Source organism: Salmo salar, chromosome 01 (genome assembly GCF_965601325.2).
Source record: "Salmo salar chromosome 01, fSalSal1, whole genome shotgun sequence".
Lineage (NCBI taxonomy): Eukaryota > Metazoa > Chordata > Actinopteri > Salmoniformes > Salmonidae > Salmo > Salmo salar.
Genome location: NC_138291.1, coordinates 9,811,194 through 9,830,422, shown reverse-complemented (window position 1 = coordinate 9,830,422; position 19,229 = coordinate 9,811,194). Strand labels below are relative to the sequence as shown.

The 19,229-nt window shown below is 42.1% G+C and overlaps 1 protein-coding gene across 2 annotated transcripts in view; it reads right to left on the bottom strand.

Moving 5' to 3' along the window:
- Window positions 1–1,385: 1,385 nt before the first annotated feature.
- The window catches only part of LOC106608351 (bromo adjacent homology domain-containing 1 protein), a 36,326-nt gene continuing 18,482 nt past the window's right edge, over window positions 1,386–19,229 (bottom strand). Inside the window, exons 1-7 of one of the 2 annotated variants that reach the window (XM_014206353.3) lie at window positions 15,615–16,282; window positions 11,185–12,737; window positions 6,825–7,186; window positions 6,057–6,216; window positions 5,603–5,682; window positions 3,838–3,929; window positions 1,386–3,676 (exon numbers count right to left, since the gene is read on the bottom strand). In XM_014206353.3, coding sequence (XP_014061828.2) covers window positions 3,487–3,676; window positions 3,838–3,929; window positions 5,603–5,682; window positions 6,057–6,216; window positions 6,825–7,186; window positions 11,185–12,730 — 2,430 coding nt within the window. In that variant the 5' untranslated portion in view covers window positions 12,731–12,737; window positions 15,615–16,282 and the 3' untranslated portion in view covers window positions 1,386–3,486. Of the gene's footprint in view, window positions 3,677–3,837; window positions 3,930–5,602; window positions 5,683–6,056; window positions 6,217–6,824; window positions 7,187–11,184; window positions 12,738–15,614; window positions 16,283–19,229 lie in introns of those variants that run through there. The other variant, XM_014206287.3, reaches the window with a different exon arrangement.

The window sequence follows — 19,229 nt, the reverse complement described above, 5'->3', positions numbered from 1 at the left end:
GCTTATGAAGGGTTAACTTCTTAGAGTTCATTCCCTTATTCATCTATTGCCTTGGGTGTAGTTGTATGCATGTGTGTTCTCTCACGTGTGTCAACGTGTGTGTGTCCACGTATGTGTATGTATCCACATGTGTATTTATCCACGTGTGTCCACGCGTGTGTGTGTCCACGTGTGTGTGTGTGTGTGTGTGTCAACGTGTGTGTGTGTCCACGTGTGTGTGTGTCAACGTGTATGTGTGTGTCCACGTGTGTGTGTGTGTGTGTGTGTGTCAACGTGTGTGTATTTCCACTCATACCTCCGCAAGCTGCTGTAGAGATACACTTTTACAAGGTCCCTAGTGCAAATGGACTTCGATCCACCATATGTTTCAGTGCACAGATGTTGTACAGTTTGGGTCAATTACAGTTACAAGGGGATAAAACTAAGAAGTTTACCCTTCATTAGGTTTTTATCAAACATCAAACATGCATGCTGTTAGACATGCAAATGTACCATGGTATTCAAAACCCAGAAGCTGATTGAGTGGTAAGAGAGCCTCATGAATATGCATGACACCCCTAATTACTGTATTGGATGAAAGACGCCACACATCTCTATCTCCTTGACACCCCCATCTCCTGATCCACTCAACAAGAAGACATGAATGGCCTCCATTAACTAACAAGGAGAGGTGGATCCATGTTTTCTAGTTAAGGATGGGTTTGGCGCAGACTTGGGAGTAGTGGGCCAAAAACAGATGTCTTTGTCTCCTCTTCACACTCCTCATGGCGTCTCTACGTCACGTCTGTATTTCCTGTACATTATCATGCCTTACTAAAGGGGCAATCCCACAGTTGAAACGATTAACGATTGTCTCCCCGCCACTGTTTCGGTAAAAAGCGGAGTCATGTGAGGAATCTGTAAAAGGTCAACAATTAAATATCTTTTATCATATTGTTCCAATATTTATTGGATTGGAGGATCAATATGAAAGAACTTCTGGGTCTGTGGGTATCAAGTGTCTCCGGGTAGGAGTGCTGATCTAGGATCAGGTTTCACTGTCCATGTAAACAAAATTAATTGTGATCTAAAAGACACAACTGATCCTACTCTGAGATGCTTGATGCATACGGCCCATGGAGACATCAATATTGTATTTGTCAGAAGACAGAATGATGTTAAATAAAACACTGAGAGATGAACTAGTATGACACCTTGTGGTGGGTTGTTGTTAGTACACTTCTCAGCCTGTTCCTAGCAACAGCTCACCCACCTTACAGGACCAGAAGGAAATTACACACAAACTTTAAAATATATATTAAAGTGGGGAGAGAAAAAGAGGAAGAAGAACGTATGCAAAGATTTGCCCTATTGACTTTGCAACATCATCAAATGAGACTCTTGGGTTAAAACTAATTGTTTATTCCATTCAAATATTTGTATATTACATGTTAAATAATACAAACACTGTGCTATGAATATCCTTTTCCAGAATTCCCAGAACCTCTAAAACTCGGAATATATGCACACAAGAACAAAGAAACTTGGAATTGAGAGTTTTCTACACCGGGGAATGAGTTGAATGGGACATTTTACACTCATTCTATACCCTTTTTGGTACATACATTTCTTAGCAATTAACATAATTTCATGAAAAAAGGCATTTAAAAAAGACATAAAAAATAACAATAATCTTGGCCTACTTTTCATGGAAAGTTATTGGACACCGAGTTCACCGAGACAGGCAGGCACAACAGTCAATGTAAGAAAAATCGATCGCATCTCGATTGGACATAAAAAGGACTTGAGCGTGTAAGAGGATACTCCTATGGCTTGTGCCCTATACATCGAGATACATCTTAGAAGCAGGTGTGGTGTGTGTGTGTGTGTGTGTGTGTGTATATGTGTGTTGATCAGATAGGAGGTTTTTCCAGGAACTGTGATACCAAACTTTGATTCCCTCTGATCTAAGCAAACACACATGTAGATGAATCCACAGTGTGACTTCCATGTTAACGAATCAGTAGCTTTTTCAGTTTAAGGACACAGTCGATGATCTCATAATGGAACATGGATTAGTGCACAGTAACATGGGGAGGGGCTTGTACTGAACTGTAGCTCCACTCACTGGCAACCTTGGTTTAGATGGAAGGCAGGTTTTTTGGTGAGGTGTGAACTGTACGTATTGGAGCTTGCGTCCTAGATGTCAACCGGCGGGATGTAAGGCAAGTTATTATGGGTAACGGCAGTGTGGGTGTTGTGTTCAAACCCCCGTTCATTGGTCAATTCAAGGCAGGGTAGTAGGGACAAACAACTATCGTGGGGGTGGCCCGGTTGAGTCACTGGTCATTCTCATGCTGAATCCCAAACCAGTCCCTTCCCCTCACCCCTCAGCCCTCCATTTGCGCTTTCACGCGCACCTCCTTCATATGAACAAGTGTCCCAAAGCTGAGGGTGCGAAAATGATCAGCCCCTTCGATAGCCACTTCGACCGAGCCAGCAAAGCTGCCGGTTCCAAAGCGAACAGCTATTCCAACATGTAACGCAATATATTTTGTACAATTTCATACAAAAGAATGGAGCATTTGTTGTGTCTGATTTATATCCTGTAAAATGACAAGGGGAATTTGTTCATTTGAATTTCATGCTCTTATTATTTAAATGTCATACATGAATTGCATAATTCAAGTCAAGAGTGTGTCCCGAAGTTAACGGGTTTATTTAATCCCCTCGCCACTCTGGGAGTTTTGTCAGCAACACGTGACTACATAGGGCCATGAATTGGTAGGAGTAAGGTATAGTTGGTAGGGGTGAGGTATAGGCGAGAGGCTGGTTTGGGATTCACTGGTACTTTACCTCTAAGACAGTGCAGACAGAGAGTTAGTGTTTGGCGAACCCCATGGATCATTTCTACTTAGGAATGATAATTATCTCGTAGTTGCCTTCCTTGCTTTGAAAATACTAAATTAATGCACTCTTAAATTACTTTAAAAAATAAATTAAAAATGTCTCCATATAGAAATAAATATTTCTCTGCACTTATAAGCCAATTAAACCTTAAACTCTAGACTAAATCACTACAGATAAATATGTTAAGCCACCATCTAATTCATGAGTCATCCCATTAAATACAAAACAAGTCTTAACTGATACCATCTGCCAACACAACGTAACTAATAACCCACATAGATACAGGCAAAGTCATGGGACGATGCAAAAATAAAATAATAATTTGGCAAATCAGTTTTATTAAAGGGGATTTGTGCTCGGGATGATAAAACACAATTCCTCTTTGACCAAGTGTGACCCTTTGCAAATCCCTCAGAGTGAGAGATAGAGACATTGGGCAAAAGCACTTCCAGACTTAGAGACTTCCTCAGCCTAAAACTGTCAACATCTTCCACTCCTTTCAAAACAGAGTGGCTTGTTCGGTCTCAAAATCCTGTCTTTTCAGCCTTCTCTTTCACTGTTTAAGATTCCTCCGTTCCACCACTATCCTCACAAGTGCTACTGCAGACTCTTCAGGATGCGTCCATAGCGGAAGTCGTAGACGTGGCGACACATGAACACCAGGTCAGGGTCGATGTCCGTTGGCACACAGCAGTGGGCAGGGACGGCGTATTCGACGGAAGGCGGCACCACTTTGGTGGCACTTTCAGGGAGATCCTCCCCCTGACGAGTCACCATGGCACAATATCTGAAACACCAAGCCAAAGGACATGTCAAAAAGACTGCGCAAATAAGTGAACAAATACAATGCAACAAATAAAATGTAATACAATCCACTCAACATCTTGTGTCTCCCACATACTATTCATTCTCACACCCCATCTCCCATCAGAGATGAACAGACCTTACCTACAGTACTGTGCTAACGTCAACACGTAGCACTTGTCTTCAATGCAGGCCACGCTGTTTTCATCCTGATGCCGAGATGCAAAAATTTCATTCTGGAAAGGAAGTTGGGTGACAAGAGGGGAGAAAACTGTATGAATCTCATGAACCAAAACAAATCAAATGTTATTTGTCACATGCGCCAAAAACAACCTTACAGTGAAATTCTTACTTACAAGCCCCTAAAAACCAACAATGCAGTTTTAAGAAAAAATAAGTGTTAAGTAAAAAATAGATAAAAGTACAAGTAACAAATAATTAAAGAGCAGCAGTAAAATAACAGTAGCGAGGCTATATACAGGGGATACCGGTACAGAGTTAATGTGCGGGGGCACCGGTTAGTCGAGGTAATTGAGGTAATATTTACATGTAGGTAGAGTTAAAGTGACTGCATAGATAATAAACAGAGGGAAGCAGCAGCGTAAAGGGATAGTTCAGCGATTTAACATACTGTATCAAAATATGTCATTTCTGAATGATCCCCTAACTATGTATGTCTGACATCATCATCATCATCATCATCAAGACCCACTTGGGAAGGTCTATACAGACTTTTCTGATGTGCAAACTGACTAGCCAAAATCTAAAATTGACCCTCAACCAAACCCGTAACCAACTCTAAAATATCAGTTTGTACATCAGAAAAGTCTGTATAGTCCTTTTCAACCCACTTCCCCATCAGGAAATCACCCAGGCATGCGAATTCAAAAAATGGTGCAGTCTAAGTTTTGATTTAATCCCAGCTGGTTATCCTTTCAGAGACTTCCGTAAAGCAGAGCAGTAGCTTTGGTCTTCTCAAAGCCCAGGGTATTCAGCAGAGCACACTGTAGTAAAACATTTTACAACCGTAATGAAAATCAGTTTTTTTCATTGGACGAGTTCAGCTAGTGCCTCCCGGTTTCAAAACGTTTTCTCCCTACTGAACACACCCCAGCTCTCTCTCGCAGAGCATTGTGAATAAGGCTGCTGTTTATTATTCATAGCCTGGGTGAACAAAGTGTGTTTGTTCCTGGGGGATATTGACAACGGGAAGCCTGTACAGCCTATTTCTCCAGGAAATATATAATTAAATGGAAACAATGTGTTTGCCATCTCTTTTCCCAGGCTGAGTCTGCACAAACATTGGGGATGGCAGCCACAGTGTGAACTGGGCTTTCTGGGGAACTCACCTCACAGTGAGAGCTGGGCTTTCCGGAGAACTCACCTCACAGTATGAACTGGGCTTTCTGGAGAACTCACCTCACAGTGAGAGCTGGGCTTTCCACAGAACTCGACTCACAGTGAGAACTGGGCTTTCCGGAGAACTCACCTCACAGTATGAACTGGGCTTTCTGGAGAACTCACCTCACAGTGAGAGCTGGGCTTTCTGGAGAACTCACCTCACAGTGTGAACTGGGCTTTCCACAGAACTCACCTCACAGTGTGAACTGGGCTTTCCAGAGAACTCACCTCACAGTGTGAACTGGGCTTTCCACAGAACTCACCTCACAGTGTGAACTGGGCTTTCTGGGGAACTCGCCTCACCGTGTGAAGTGGGCTTTCTGGGGAACTCACCTCACCGTGTGAACTGGGCTTTCTGGGGAACTCACCTCACCGTGTAAACTGGGCTTTCTGGAGAACTCACCTCACAGTGTGAACTGGGCTTTCTGGAGAACTCACCTCACAGTGTGAACTGGGCTTTCTGGAGAACTCACCTCACCGTGTGAACTGGGCTTTCTGGAGAACTCACCTCACAGTGAGTGTTGGGATCGCGTCCTCCCTGTGTGTGTTCTGGGCGATAGAACCAAAACAGGCTCATCATCATCTCTCCTGAGGACACACAGACAGTGCCATTTTCAGAGTGAGAAGAGGATTACTAAAGTTGTATCGAATTGAACATTTGATGTGATGTGTAGGGAGACTATCCATAATCATTTAAACTTTTTTATCACATTCTACAAAAGTTTGTGGCAAACAGAGCGTTTGATTGCTGACTGGAATGCCAGATGGGCAGGTTTTGTACTTTTTCATACTACTCCATCAGTTGCCTGGCACACCGTCTGTGCCAGGCAAGCTCACTTAAGTGCCGACCAAGTATTTAAAACAAAACCAACACTATTTTAAGCGTTTTTTAAACACGGCTATAGTTGTATTTTTCATCCATCTGTATCAGTTTAGAAATGTGTGAAAAGGCAGAACTTCACCTGATTCGGGGTCCTTCCACAGGGCTGAGATTTTGGCTACGTAGGGCAGAGACTTCTTCCTGGTACCGGAGCGCAGCAGGACTGTGTCTCGAACCCGAATGACCTCCCCGTCTCGCTGTACTCCTTCGAAACATTTGCGCAACACTGTCGTCTCTTCCCCCTGGAAACATAGTCAATATGTCATTGTTGTTGGGACATACTATTAGCATTGTTGTTAGCACATGCTAATCACCTGGTTATTAGCATTGTTGTTAGCACATGCAAATCACCCGGTTATTAACAGTGTTGTTAGCACATGCTAATCACCTGGTTATTAACAGTGTTGTTAGCACATGCTAATCACCCGGTTATTAACAGTGTTGTTAGCACATGCTAATCACCGGGTTATTAACAGTGTTGTTAGCACATGCTAATCACCGGGTTATTAACAGTGTTGTTAGCACATGCTAATCACCGGGTTATTAACAGTGTTGTTAGCACATGCTAATCACCCGGTTATTAACAGTGTTGTTAGCACATGCTAATCACCCGGTTATTAACAGTCTTGTTAGCACATGCTAATCACCCGGTTATTAACAGTCTTGTTAGCACATGCTAATCACCCGGTTATTAGCATTGTTTTTAGCACAGAAGTAAGAGTGGATGGTAATAATACCATACATGCATACAGACTAAGTTTTCCTTTAGAGGAAATTCTAATATTCTGTAGCCTCAGCTAGCTAACTTAAAAGGTACAACCAGTATCTCTTAACACACAGCGACACATACCACAGCGAAAACCTCCTTCTCGAAGGGCACGCCCACGGGCAGCCAGCCATTGGTTGCCCGGCGACGGGTGATCCTCTGCTGCTTGGCAGCTCCGCTGGCGGCAGGCCCCAGCTGATGCTTGTCTTGAATATGGGAGCCACCACGGACCCCAGACCGAGAGCTGCTGGGTGGCTTTGCACTCTGAGGACACTCCCGCGTCACATGCAGCGGAATCCTCGGTTGGCTGGGGTCCGATAGAGGGTTCTGGAGGCAGGGCACTGATTGGCTGGCTGGGGGAGCGCCGGCGGTGGCGAGGCAGCCTGGTGCGGGGGAAACTGGGACAGAGGGGGGGCTGTGGTCCTCCAAAGGCGAGGAGTAGTCTTCTGTGGAGAAAAGTGGAACTGTCAGACACTGGAGTGATCAGTCTCTTAAACGCACACTCACCAGCACATCTTACTTCACATTCATCCTCTCCTTTCCTGCCATGGGCCACTCTGTTTCAGCGCCACTGGTATTGAAACAGTGATGCTGCGTGCAGTAGAGATAAGAACACTATCTGTATCCGCTGTCTTAATTGTAGCTGTGAGTCACAGGGCTGGCCACAGGGCTGGCCACAAATGCACATCAGAGTAGCAGAGATGGCCATTTGTTGTGGCCTGATGGACCCCAGACAGGAAGTGTGGAATCAGAGAGCTGGATAAGGATATTGAGAGTGATCAGAGGGAGGGAACATACATCTGTACAAGCAAAAGGCTCTCTGAGACATTTACAAAGAGCGCACAAGTAAAAAGGGGTAATAAAATAATCTTGGATGTTACACATCCGCTGAACAGCCAACATGCAGCACTGCCTTCAGGGAGCGAACCAACAGAGCTGCTAAAAGTTTTGTACAGGCACCAGTACGGCTTTGAAAGGAAAATGGATGGCTGTGACTTACATTTTATCTTGCATAAACCTTGTCAGCATTTGTATCCATTATGTGTTAATGTTGCTGTCTACATGTTCACATCTTTCTGTTATCCGACTTGACACAACTGAACCTTCTGGAATAATGTAATAATTATGATACTGTAATAGTGATGCAGTGGAGAGATGTTTTTTTTGTTGTGAATAGCGTTTAGGCACCTATTATGCAAATAATTGTACTTATATATATATTTTTAAATTATAGCATTTATGTTACTTGCCTCCCATCATCTCAGTCAGCATTCATATACCACTAGTGTTTGTTCCTGGAAATCTAGGATTCCATCAGCTGATGCATGATTGGCTCTGTACACAATGGAAGTGGAGATTATGTACTGTAATGTAGGAGTGTGTGTGGAGTCTTTGAAAACCCCAAAGGAATCAACCCACCACACTAGAGCAGGTTCACCTGAACATTAAGGCCAGCTAGGATGATACAACAAATGTCACATTATAATAGACTCTCGCAATCGGATAGCTTGTGGTAGTAGGAAATAAAAACAGAAGTCTCCGTCACTTGTCAGGGGAAAAGGGTCGATTTCTGTGTCACATCAAAGCAGGCAGCTCAACAGAGGCAACAAGACATCGCCAAATACCAATTTACCTCAGCTAATAGTGCCTCTGAGCGGGCTAGCCAACGACACGCCATCTTGATCTGTAATCAGCATTCTTAAATGAGGTCATGAGTGCTGCTGTGGTCCCCGACAAATACGATCTGACCACAGACCAGCTGAGAACAAATTCCCTCAGTCGTCATCCACTGCTCCAGAGGCAGTTACTCAAGTACTGTAAAGGGGCTATGGGACTCCTGGCTGAAATGACATGTGGAATCATTTCAGTCTGTCTTGAGTGTGTATTAACAAACTATATATATATATATATATATATTATATATATATATATATATATAGTTAATCTTTGTACCACAGCTCGATACTGTACACACAAGACAGGCTGAAATGATTCCACATGTTACACACACACACACACACACTCACACACACACACACACACACACACACACACACACACACACACACAAGACAGGCTGAAATGATTCCACATGCTACACACACACACACACACACACACACACACACACACACACACTGAAATGATTCCACATGTTACACGCACACACAAGACAGGCTGAAATGATTCCACATGTTACACACACACACACAGACACACACACACACACACACACACACACACACACACACACACACACACACACACACACACACACACGACAGGCTGAAATGATTCCACATGTTACACACACACACACACACACACACACAAGACAGGCTGAAATGATTCCACATGTTACACACACACACACACACACACACAAGACAGGCTGAAATGATTCCACATGTTACACACACACACACACACACACACACACACACACACACACACACACACACACACACACACGACAGGCTGAAATGATTCCACATGTTACACACACACACACACAAGACAGGCTGAAATGATTACACATGTTACACACACACACAAGACAGGCTGAAATGATTCCACATGTTACACACACACACACACACACACACACACACACACACACACACACACACACACACACACACACACACACACACACACACACACACACACACACACACACACAAGACAGGCTGAAATGATTCCACATGTTACACACACACACACACACACACACACACACACACACACACACACACACACACACACACACACACACACACACACACACACACACAGACAGGCTGAAATGATTCCACATGTACCCGCAAAACACCAGTCTCAACGTCAACAGTGAAGAGGCGACTCCGGGATGCTGGCCTTCTAGTCAGAGTTGCAAAGAAAAAGCCATATCTCAGACTGGCCAATAAAAATAAAAGATGGGCAAAAGAACACAGACACTGGGCAGAGGAACTCTGCCTAGAAGGCCAGCATCCTGGAGTCGCCTCTTCACTGTTGACGTTGAGACTGGTGCTTTGTGGGTACTATTTAATGAAGCTTCCAGTTGAGGACTTGTGAGGTGTCTGTTTCTCAAACTAGACACTCTAATGTACTTGTCCTCTTGCTCAGTTGTGCACCGGGGCCTCCCACTCCTCTTTCTATTCTGGTTAGAGCCAGTTTGCGCTGTTCTGTGAAGGGAGTAGTACACAGCGTTGTACGATACCTTCAGTTTCTTGGCAATTTCTCGGATGGAATAACCTTCATTTCTCAGAACAAGAATAGACTGAGTTTCAGAAGAAAGTTATTTGTTTCTGGCCTTGTTGATCCTGTAATCGAAACCACAAATGCTGATGCTCCAGATACTCAACGAGTCTAAAGGCCAGTTTTATTGCTTCTTTAATGAGAACAACAGTTTTCAGCTGTGCTAACGTAATTGCAAAAGGGTTTTCTAATGACCAATTAACCTTTTAAAATGATAAACTTGGATTAGCTAACACAACGTGCCATTGGAACACAGGAGTGATGGTTGCTGATAATGGGCCTCTGTAAGCCTATGTAGATATTCCATTAAAAATCTGCCGTTTCCAGCAACAATAGTCATTTACAACATTAACAATGTCTACACTGTATTTCTGATCAATTTTATGTTATTCTAATGGACAAAATAATGTGCTTCTATTTCAAATACGAGGACACTTCTAAGTGACCCCAAACTATGAACAGTAGTGTTTATATTACCACTGGGAGTAAATGGGGTTTGGTTGATCAGAGAGCACAGCTTGGCATCTCCAGACGAATACTCCACAGCTTCAATAGTAAATACAGTACATTCTATTTACACAATCTGTGGTGATTACTCATTGGACCTAGTCACCCAACTAATGGCTAGAGTGGCGGGCAGGGATGTGGATTTAAACCCTACCAGGCTTTTAGATCCCACTGAATGAATCCCTAGAACACCTAATCCTAACCCTAGAACACCTAATCCTAACCCTAGAACACCTAATCCTAACCCTAGAACACCTAATCCTAACCCTAAAACACCTAATCCTAAAACACCTAATCCTAAAACACCTAATCCTAACCCTAGAACACCTAATCCTAACCCTAGAACACCTAATCCTAACCCTAAAACACCTAATCCTAAAACATCTAATCCTAAAACACCTAATCCTAACCCTAGAACACCTAATCCTAACCCTAGAACACAACTGAACAACTTTCTTGAAAACTTTAGATTCTTGCCTCACCTGTGACATTTCTGATTCTCTGTATTCTAAAAAAGGTAAAAACATGAGAATTTTCTCGGCAGATTGTTGCTGATTTGACTGATTGACTAAAAGAGGTCACTGAGCCATCTCAAATATGCGGTTAACACTCTGCAATCATCATGACCCATTCACATCATTATTACTACAAATCTATAGGCATTTCTGCCTTCTCTTACCCATCTTGATGTTATGGCTGCAGCTGGAGCAACCTGCATTATAGCAACACCCCCTGCTGGCGAGGGTTGTTACTGCTCTGTAGGGGTAGCGACTGATTCTGCAGGGTTCTCCATAGCAGTAGACCGGGTGGGCGATTCCTGAGGGGTGGGAGCTGGTCGGGGACAGCAGCTTGGGACTCTGGACCCCACCAGGGCACAACGTGATGGAGGCCACAGAAGAGGACGGGTAGGGCATGGGGCTGGAGCTCATGGAGGTCATGAGAGTAGAGGAGGTCTCGTGGTGGGCAAAGTGGACATAATAGCCTGAGAAACATGGGTAAGGGTGGGGGCCTATGGTCAGGGCATGTGGGTGGGCAAGGGAATGGGGAGAGAGGAGGTAGTCCTTGGAGAGCGAATGGTCCTCAAGTTCGTCATCACCGAAGCTCTTTTGGCCAAGGAACAGGGCCAGTCGGTGGCAGTACTCCCCCGACCTTTCCTGGGAGCAGCAGCAGAAAGAAGGAGTCACCTGGGTCTCGACTGGCTCCTCCACAGACTTCATTAGGTAGCCAAGCAAAGATCCACACTGGAAGTCAGATCTGATGAAGCCATTCCCCCCTGTAGTCCCCTCCCACTGGGGTTCTGGGTGGAAGTATTCCCTTTTACAGAGATCACAGCATCTCTGAACCAGCTGTGGATAGGCCTGGGATTGCCTGTGATGGAGTTCATGATGATGCCGTTTCTTTAGCTTGATCCTCACTACCCCACTCAGCTGGTTGTAGTTGGTCTTGGCCCCCCGGTGTTTGGCTTTGAAGGAGGTGCTGGTGATCTTGAGCAAAGCAGCGGCATTGAGGCTGGCCTGACGCCGAGGGATGGGACCGTACAGACTCAGCAGACCCACGTCCTCCATCTTCATAGCCTTTTGGTGTTTTTTGGAACTTCCAGTTCCACAAATGTCTGATTTTGCCACCTTAGGACCACTTGGGGTGTTGTGGCCCAAAATGATTGCATTCTTTGCCAGATTCCCATTGGACTGTAACTTATTTGCGAGTCTGGACCCTTGCGGATGTTCTCTGTATAAGAGCAGACTATTCACAGCCTCCGCGTTGAGAGAGGCCAGCCTCCGTTTGCGAGGTTCCACAACAGGTAATGTACACAACACTTTTGATTGATTGTTTGGTTCCAGCGCTAGCCGATAGGCTTTGCAGGTCTTTTGTCTAGACTTGCAGGGCTTGGTCCTTCCACGCACCAGGCTATTGCTCCCTTCTTCTTTGGGCTCTATTGGAGTTTCCAAGCAGCTCTCCTTGTCCTTATCACCGCTTGTCTCCAGACGAGTGAGAAGGACTCGACAGTCGAGGCTGTCCCCCTCGCATAGATCCAGCTTCCTGCCCTCCTCCTCTTCCCACAGTTCATTGCTCTTCTCCTTCACACTGCCTCTCTTTACCTCCTTGGGCCTCCCTCTTTTTAGTTTTGGCCGGGCTCCCCCCACCATGGCCTCCGCATGTGGCAGACCTACCTGCTCCCAGGAGTCACTGGGGCGGTATCTGCATGGGTCATCACATCCCTTCATACAGACCCTGGGGGAGGAGACCAAGAAATCAATACATGGGGAGAGTTTTTTGCAAAAACCGACATGACAGTGGATGAATGCCCAATAAGAAAGTTTGGCTCAGTTTTTATTACGGCCATAAAAAACAGCTATATTTTATCTGCTGAAACACTGATGTGGTTGACCACATATTTTGCAACTGGTAATTGGCTTAAAGATTAAGCCTGTAGTAGTAAAAACGGTTAGCACAGAGGGGATATGGGTTTCAAAAAGCGACAAGGTCAGAAAGATACCGGTGCTGACTGACATAGGATCATATCCATGGAGGAATTACCCAACACACACACACACACACACACACACACACACACACACACACACACACACACACACACACACACACACACACACACACACACCCCCGAGTCATATTTCCAGGAAAGCAAAATCTTGCCCTTATCCTATTGTGCAGATCCAAGTGATTCATCAAACAAGCTTCAGATATTATTTTATCTACATCCTCACAGAATAAATTGCAATAAACGTTTAGCTCTCAGGAAATACAATCACATTCTAATCAGAATGTCTAAGAGTGGATTGTCATTTACAATTCAGAAAATCGCCACTTTCCACAGTGGCCATTCATATCTAAGACTCCCAGATTGAATTTGTTTTTTTTTCCAATACTGGCTGCACTGAAATAAAACCTAAAACCTGAAATGACCTATAATCTTCTGAAGCCTTATGATGACTTGCTTTCTCTTACGACACTTCATCTTCTATCATACTATGAACATATCATAAAATGGGCCTATCATCAATCTGCAACCATTCAAATGTTGGTGTGACTACTACCCACTGAAATCAATGCAGGAAAACACCCATAAGTCACCCCCCCCAATTCATTTGTTTGATATCATGAGGCAGTGGGAAATTCTTATGACATGAATGGAGGAGGTTTTATTCACACATCCAAGACATAAACATCCCTCCCTTACAGGAACCCAGTCTGCCATCTTATTGATGTAGTTCTGTTATTCCCACAAATCAGTTAGAACAGAAGTACAGGATTTTTTGTAATTTTATTTCATCTTTATTTAACTAGGCAAGTCAGTTAAGAAAAAAATCTTATTTACAATGACAGCCTACCAGGGAACAGTGGGTTAACTGCCTTGTTCAGGGGCAGAAATACAGATTTTTACCTTTGTCAGCTCGGGGATTCAATCCAGCAACCTTTCGGTTACTGGACCAATGCTCTAACCACTAGGCTACCTGCCACCTCATATGCATGATTGCTACCAAACACAAGTGGCTTACAGATCTGGGTTCTCTCAAGTACGAGCTTTGGAGTGCCAGATAAGTGGGGTTTGCACTTTTGGGACTATTCCATTGAGTTCATTGTGCCAAGCAAGCTCAATCAAGCGCAGTATTTGAAAGAAAAACAAATACTAACTGAACACAGTTAGTGTTCATCTTCACAATATCCTTTCACTGGTTTCCTCCAATCTTTCAGAAACAAATAGCAACCTTTGCAAACCCACTACTGAGTCAAGATTAGAATAAGATAAGACTAGAATATATATATATATATTTTTTTAAACAGATGCCTGTGGTTTTGGTAATATTGTTTTCAAAGTTTATGATCATTTCATTTACAAATCAATACTAAGATGTGTTTAAGAGAATAATTCCCACAAGTATTAAGAGCATAATCAAATCAAAATGTAATTGTTCTTCTAAAAACAAGCCAACTCTATACAAGATTAGTTGTTCTTTCTTCCGTATTTTCCTATTCTATAGCAGACATACACGTTTTAAATGACACCCACAACAACGGCAAATTGACTTGATTCTGCACAGCATTTTTAGCCTTGCACTTCCAAACATCCCACAATTTGGTTGGCCATTATTTCCAGTGGACCATGAAATGTAATACATGAGAAAGACTAATTTAATTTACAGATAAGGAGAGAACAGAAGGAGACACACATTGAGTTTCTGTCTATGGATATCAAATCAAGTTGCTTCATTGGGATACGACAAAAGGCTATGCAATGGATCAAGTGTAACTGAAGCACATTGTTTTCTACAGAAACGTTATATTGAGAAAGGGTCAAACTCTGAATAACTTGGATTAAGAAAAAAATATATGTTTCTATGCTAGGCCTATAGCATCTAAAACATATTTTCTCTTTATTTTTTTTATTTTACTTTCAATCACACCAAAAGTTGGTGTTGGGGAAATATTTGCAGTTTGGCCACAATGAGTGACCAACACATTGCAAGTGGATGGTGACAAATAGCCTACTGCTGGATATGGAATAGCCTAATAATCTTAAAGTATCATCGTGTAACCCACAAAACCTGCCCTAAACTCAAAGAATACTGAGAGAGAGGCAAAATACCATGGATATGGTGAGGGAAGCGACCTTGCGCTACAGTGCAGTTCCCACAGGGCGTTATATCAATGGAATCCATATTATCACCGTCCGGGTTTATCACATTCATTTATCATCCATGATGAGCACGGGGCTATAAAACCACTAGATCGGCAACACACATTATGATTAACTAATAACTCATATGGGTGTTCATTATAACTAATCGAATATTTCATATTATAGGCAGTCATTATGGTCTGCCCAGAAACCCACATTATGAGATTGATAATGCATTGCCAGAATCTGTTCTGAATTATTGAGTTCGGCCATCGACATGGGATATTCTAACAGGATGACAGGCTGTGGTATAATATCAGAAGTAGGGGTTCAGGTGGATGCAAGGCGAGGAATAACTATGGTCACTGGCTATGCTTAATAAAGCGGTTATAAGCATGTTATTACAACGTATCTCACTCAATTAGGATTTACATTAAATATGACGTATATCCGCTATGCAATTTTACCTTCGGTCCCGATGGAAGGTCGGTTTGAGTCCACTCTTAATTCAGAATACACCTTTTATAAATGATGACCAGAGTCGAGGTTTAATTGCGAGAAAACGATCGCCCAATAGAGACGTGGTAAAACGGTGACCTACTTCCGAAGTAGCATGCTGGAGATAATATCCAGGCGCTGCATTAAGACGCTGCTGTTGCGCTGTGACATCGACTAAAATATCGTTCCAAGAGCTACGATTTTCTCAAAATATTCTTATTATCGAAGTTTACCGAGGTCAAAATGAACTGCCAGAAATTGCAATATCGCTCTGTTCTACCTTCAACGATCAAGTTTTCTCCGACAATTAAAACTTGCTGCATGAATCAAACCTGCTTCACGACACTGCGGCGCCCTGGACTATGAAAAAATCAATATCAAGCGGAAACTTTGTTACAAAGTCTTCCTTGAATCAACCCCAATCGGAAAATCTCCAAACCAAATGCAAACCAATGACAACGACGGTATTGTGCGTCTTTGAAATCTAGGTTGTCCAATCAAAGTCTATTTCCTCCATGGGATGGAACAAATTCAGTTCAGGCTATCCAATGTCCACCTATCAAAACAATAAAACGGTGAAATCCATTTCAAATCAATATCCTGCAATGAAAGTATAGGCCTAATTAAACCTATATGAAATCCATGCCTCTTCTGCTCCTATTGCTTTGAATAACATTTTGAACATCCACTAGGTTATTATAGCTTACTTCTCAACCATAGCCATTCTAAACATAAAGGCTCTCTGATATTTGCCTGAGGACTCGGAAGTGAATTCTTTCACTACTCCATCTTCACTGCATGCTTCAGTCTGAGACTGCCATCATTGAAGTCGTTTGTGGTGAAGTCAAAATGAGGGGGTGTTGTACAATACAAAGTAAATCAGCGATTGGATCATCTCTAACCAATCAGAGTATCAAAGACAATGCTGACTTCTTCTGGATCTAGCCCAACCCATCGGTTTCTGGGATCAATCAGAATGGTTAGAATGCATTTGCATTCTAGAAATAGTCCGGGAGGTACTCAGATCCCGATTTATTGTGGAAAAGAAACTGACGTCCGTGGGAGTGGCCGAGCGTTTGCCCGCAGTTAGGTGTTTGGGTAGCCACGCAACTCTGATATATTTTCGCACTTCAAGTAAATGGTATAATGTTGAGCTAATAATTAGGCTGAGACAACTTTATGGTAATTTTAGTATAATGTTGGCATCATGTCAAAAATCACACTTATTGGGGTAAATCATAATTGGTCTCATCAATATTAAGTTTGTAGTGTATGATAAACAGCTGTCAAAGCCTCATGTCTGATTTAATGGGGTATGAAAACTGCTAAATACAGTAGGCAGACAGCAGAGAGCTTGACCCCCTACACTGAATCAGCACCTAAATTGCATTCTGAGCACTTGCTCCTCACTTAGCATGACATTTAACACCTAAGCCTTTCCTTTCTGACTGGAACCAACTTTAACAATGTCTTTGTGCAATGGTTTTTAATTACAGTATAGATTCATTCTGACTCCAGTTTTAATGGGACAATATCATGCACCAATTCCCCTATTCTGAATAAGTGAATATGAACAAAAAACATCTTCCTCATATCTTCAAATGAGTCATACATGTTCATTAAAGTGCAACTGAAGGAAATAAACAATACTAAGTGGCCTATGTGGCATCGGTATTAGTCAGAAACATTTACTCTAGTGTCAAAATTGACTACAAAATGTAAATAGGATAATTTTGTTCATAAATTCAGCCTTGTCCAAAACTGAGTTTTGTAAGCGAGTTCGTCAGGACTTACTACTTGAGGGTTAAAAGAGTCTAAAATAATTTGGTTTGAAATATACTTAATTATCAAAAGTAAAAGTCTAAATAATTTCACATTCCTTATATTAAGCAAACCAGATGGCAGAATTTATTTTTATTTTACAGATAGCCAGGGGCACACTCCAACATAATTTACAAATGAAGCATTTGTGTTTAGTGAGTCCGCCAGATCAGAGGCAGTAGGGATGATCTCTTTAAAAGTGTGTGAATTTGACCATTTTCCTGTCCTGCTAAGCATTCGAAATGTAATGAGTACTTTTAGTTGTCAGGGGAAATTTATGGAGTAAAAAGTACATTCTTTTCCTTTGGAATGTTGCGGACAAGTAAAAGATGTAAAAAAAAATATGAATAGTAAAGTAAAGTACATTTACCCCCAAAAAACTATTTACTGTAAGTAATATTTTAAAGTATTTTTACTTAAGTACTTTACACCACTGAAAACCTCCTCGGCAAAAATGACTTGAGTTAACTTCGGTTCATTCTGACTATTTTGAGGAAGTGATACTGGCTTTGTTACTATGGTGTCTAATGGGGGACAAACATCAGTAACTGCCACATCGAACCGCATCCCAAGACTGAAATTAAGCTACAGAGAAACACATGCGGAATAGGTACATTCAGTTGCTCTTTAAGCCACAAACGGAAGAAAATGGACTGAAACCGCGAGGGACTACAAATCAACATGGATCTATCCAATAAGAAACTTTTATTTTTATTTTCTGTTGAAAAACCTTTTCCATTGCGTGCCTTAATGAATGCAAACCAGGTGCCATGAGATACATTTTTTAAATTTAGCATCCCTTTGAAACAGTGGTGTTAAAGTACTTAAGTAAAAATACTTTAATGTACTACTTAAGTAGTTTTTTGGTGTACCTGTACTTTACTATTTATATTTTTTACTACTTTTACTTCACTACATTCCTAAAGAAAATAATGTACTTTTTATTCCATACATTTTCCCTGACACCCAAAAGTACTCGTTATATTTTGAATGCTTAGCAGGACAGAAAATGATCCAATTCACACACTTATCAAGAGAACATCCCTGATCATCTCTACTGCCTCTGATCTGGCGGACTCACTTTACACAAATGCTTTGTTTGTAATCGATGTCTGAGTTTTGGAGTGTGACCCTGGCTATCCGTAAAAAAAAAAAATATTGTGCCGTCTGGTTTGCTTAATAGAAGGAATTTTTAATTATTCATACATTTACTTTTGATACTTAAATATATTTTAAACCAAATACTTTTAGACTTTTACTCAAGTAGTATTTTACTGGGTGACTTTCACTTTTACTTGAGTCATTTTCTATTAAGGTATCTTTACTTTTGCTCAAGTATGAGAATGTAGTACTTTTTCCACCACTGCTTTGAAACAACTTTCATAATCAATATCAAGCAGGATAGAGAGATAGACATGACACCAATTTGAGAAGTTTACAAAAGCTTCAAAATCAGTTAATAAAGTACGGTTAGAGTAGTTACTATATCCAAAGTTATTTACCATTAATATTGACACTGCATGTCAGGTGTTGAATGCTTGAATGTACAGAAGACGTACACAAACTTCAAACTGTTTGATGCTTGCCATGAACTCAACAGGCAGCAAATGTGAACATTCATTTGTACACGTTCGTGTGCACAGATTTGTAGATGACAGTTCACAACCTCTGTTCAGATAGGAGATGACACAGGAAGTCTAGTTAGCTTCAGCTCATCTTCAAAGCGCAGGGCAAGATGCCAGGGACACATGGAGCTGAGAGAG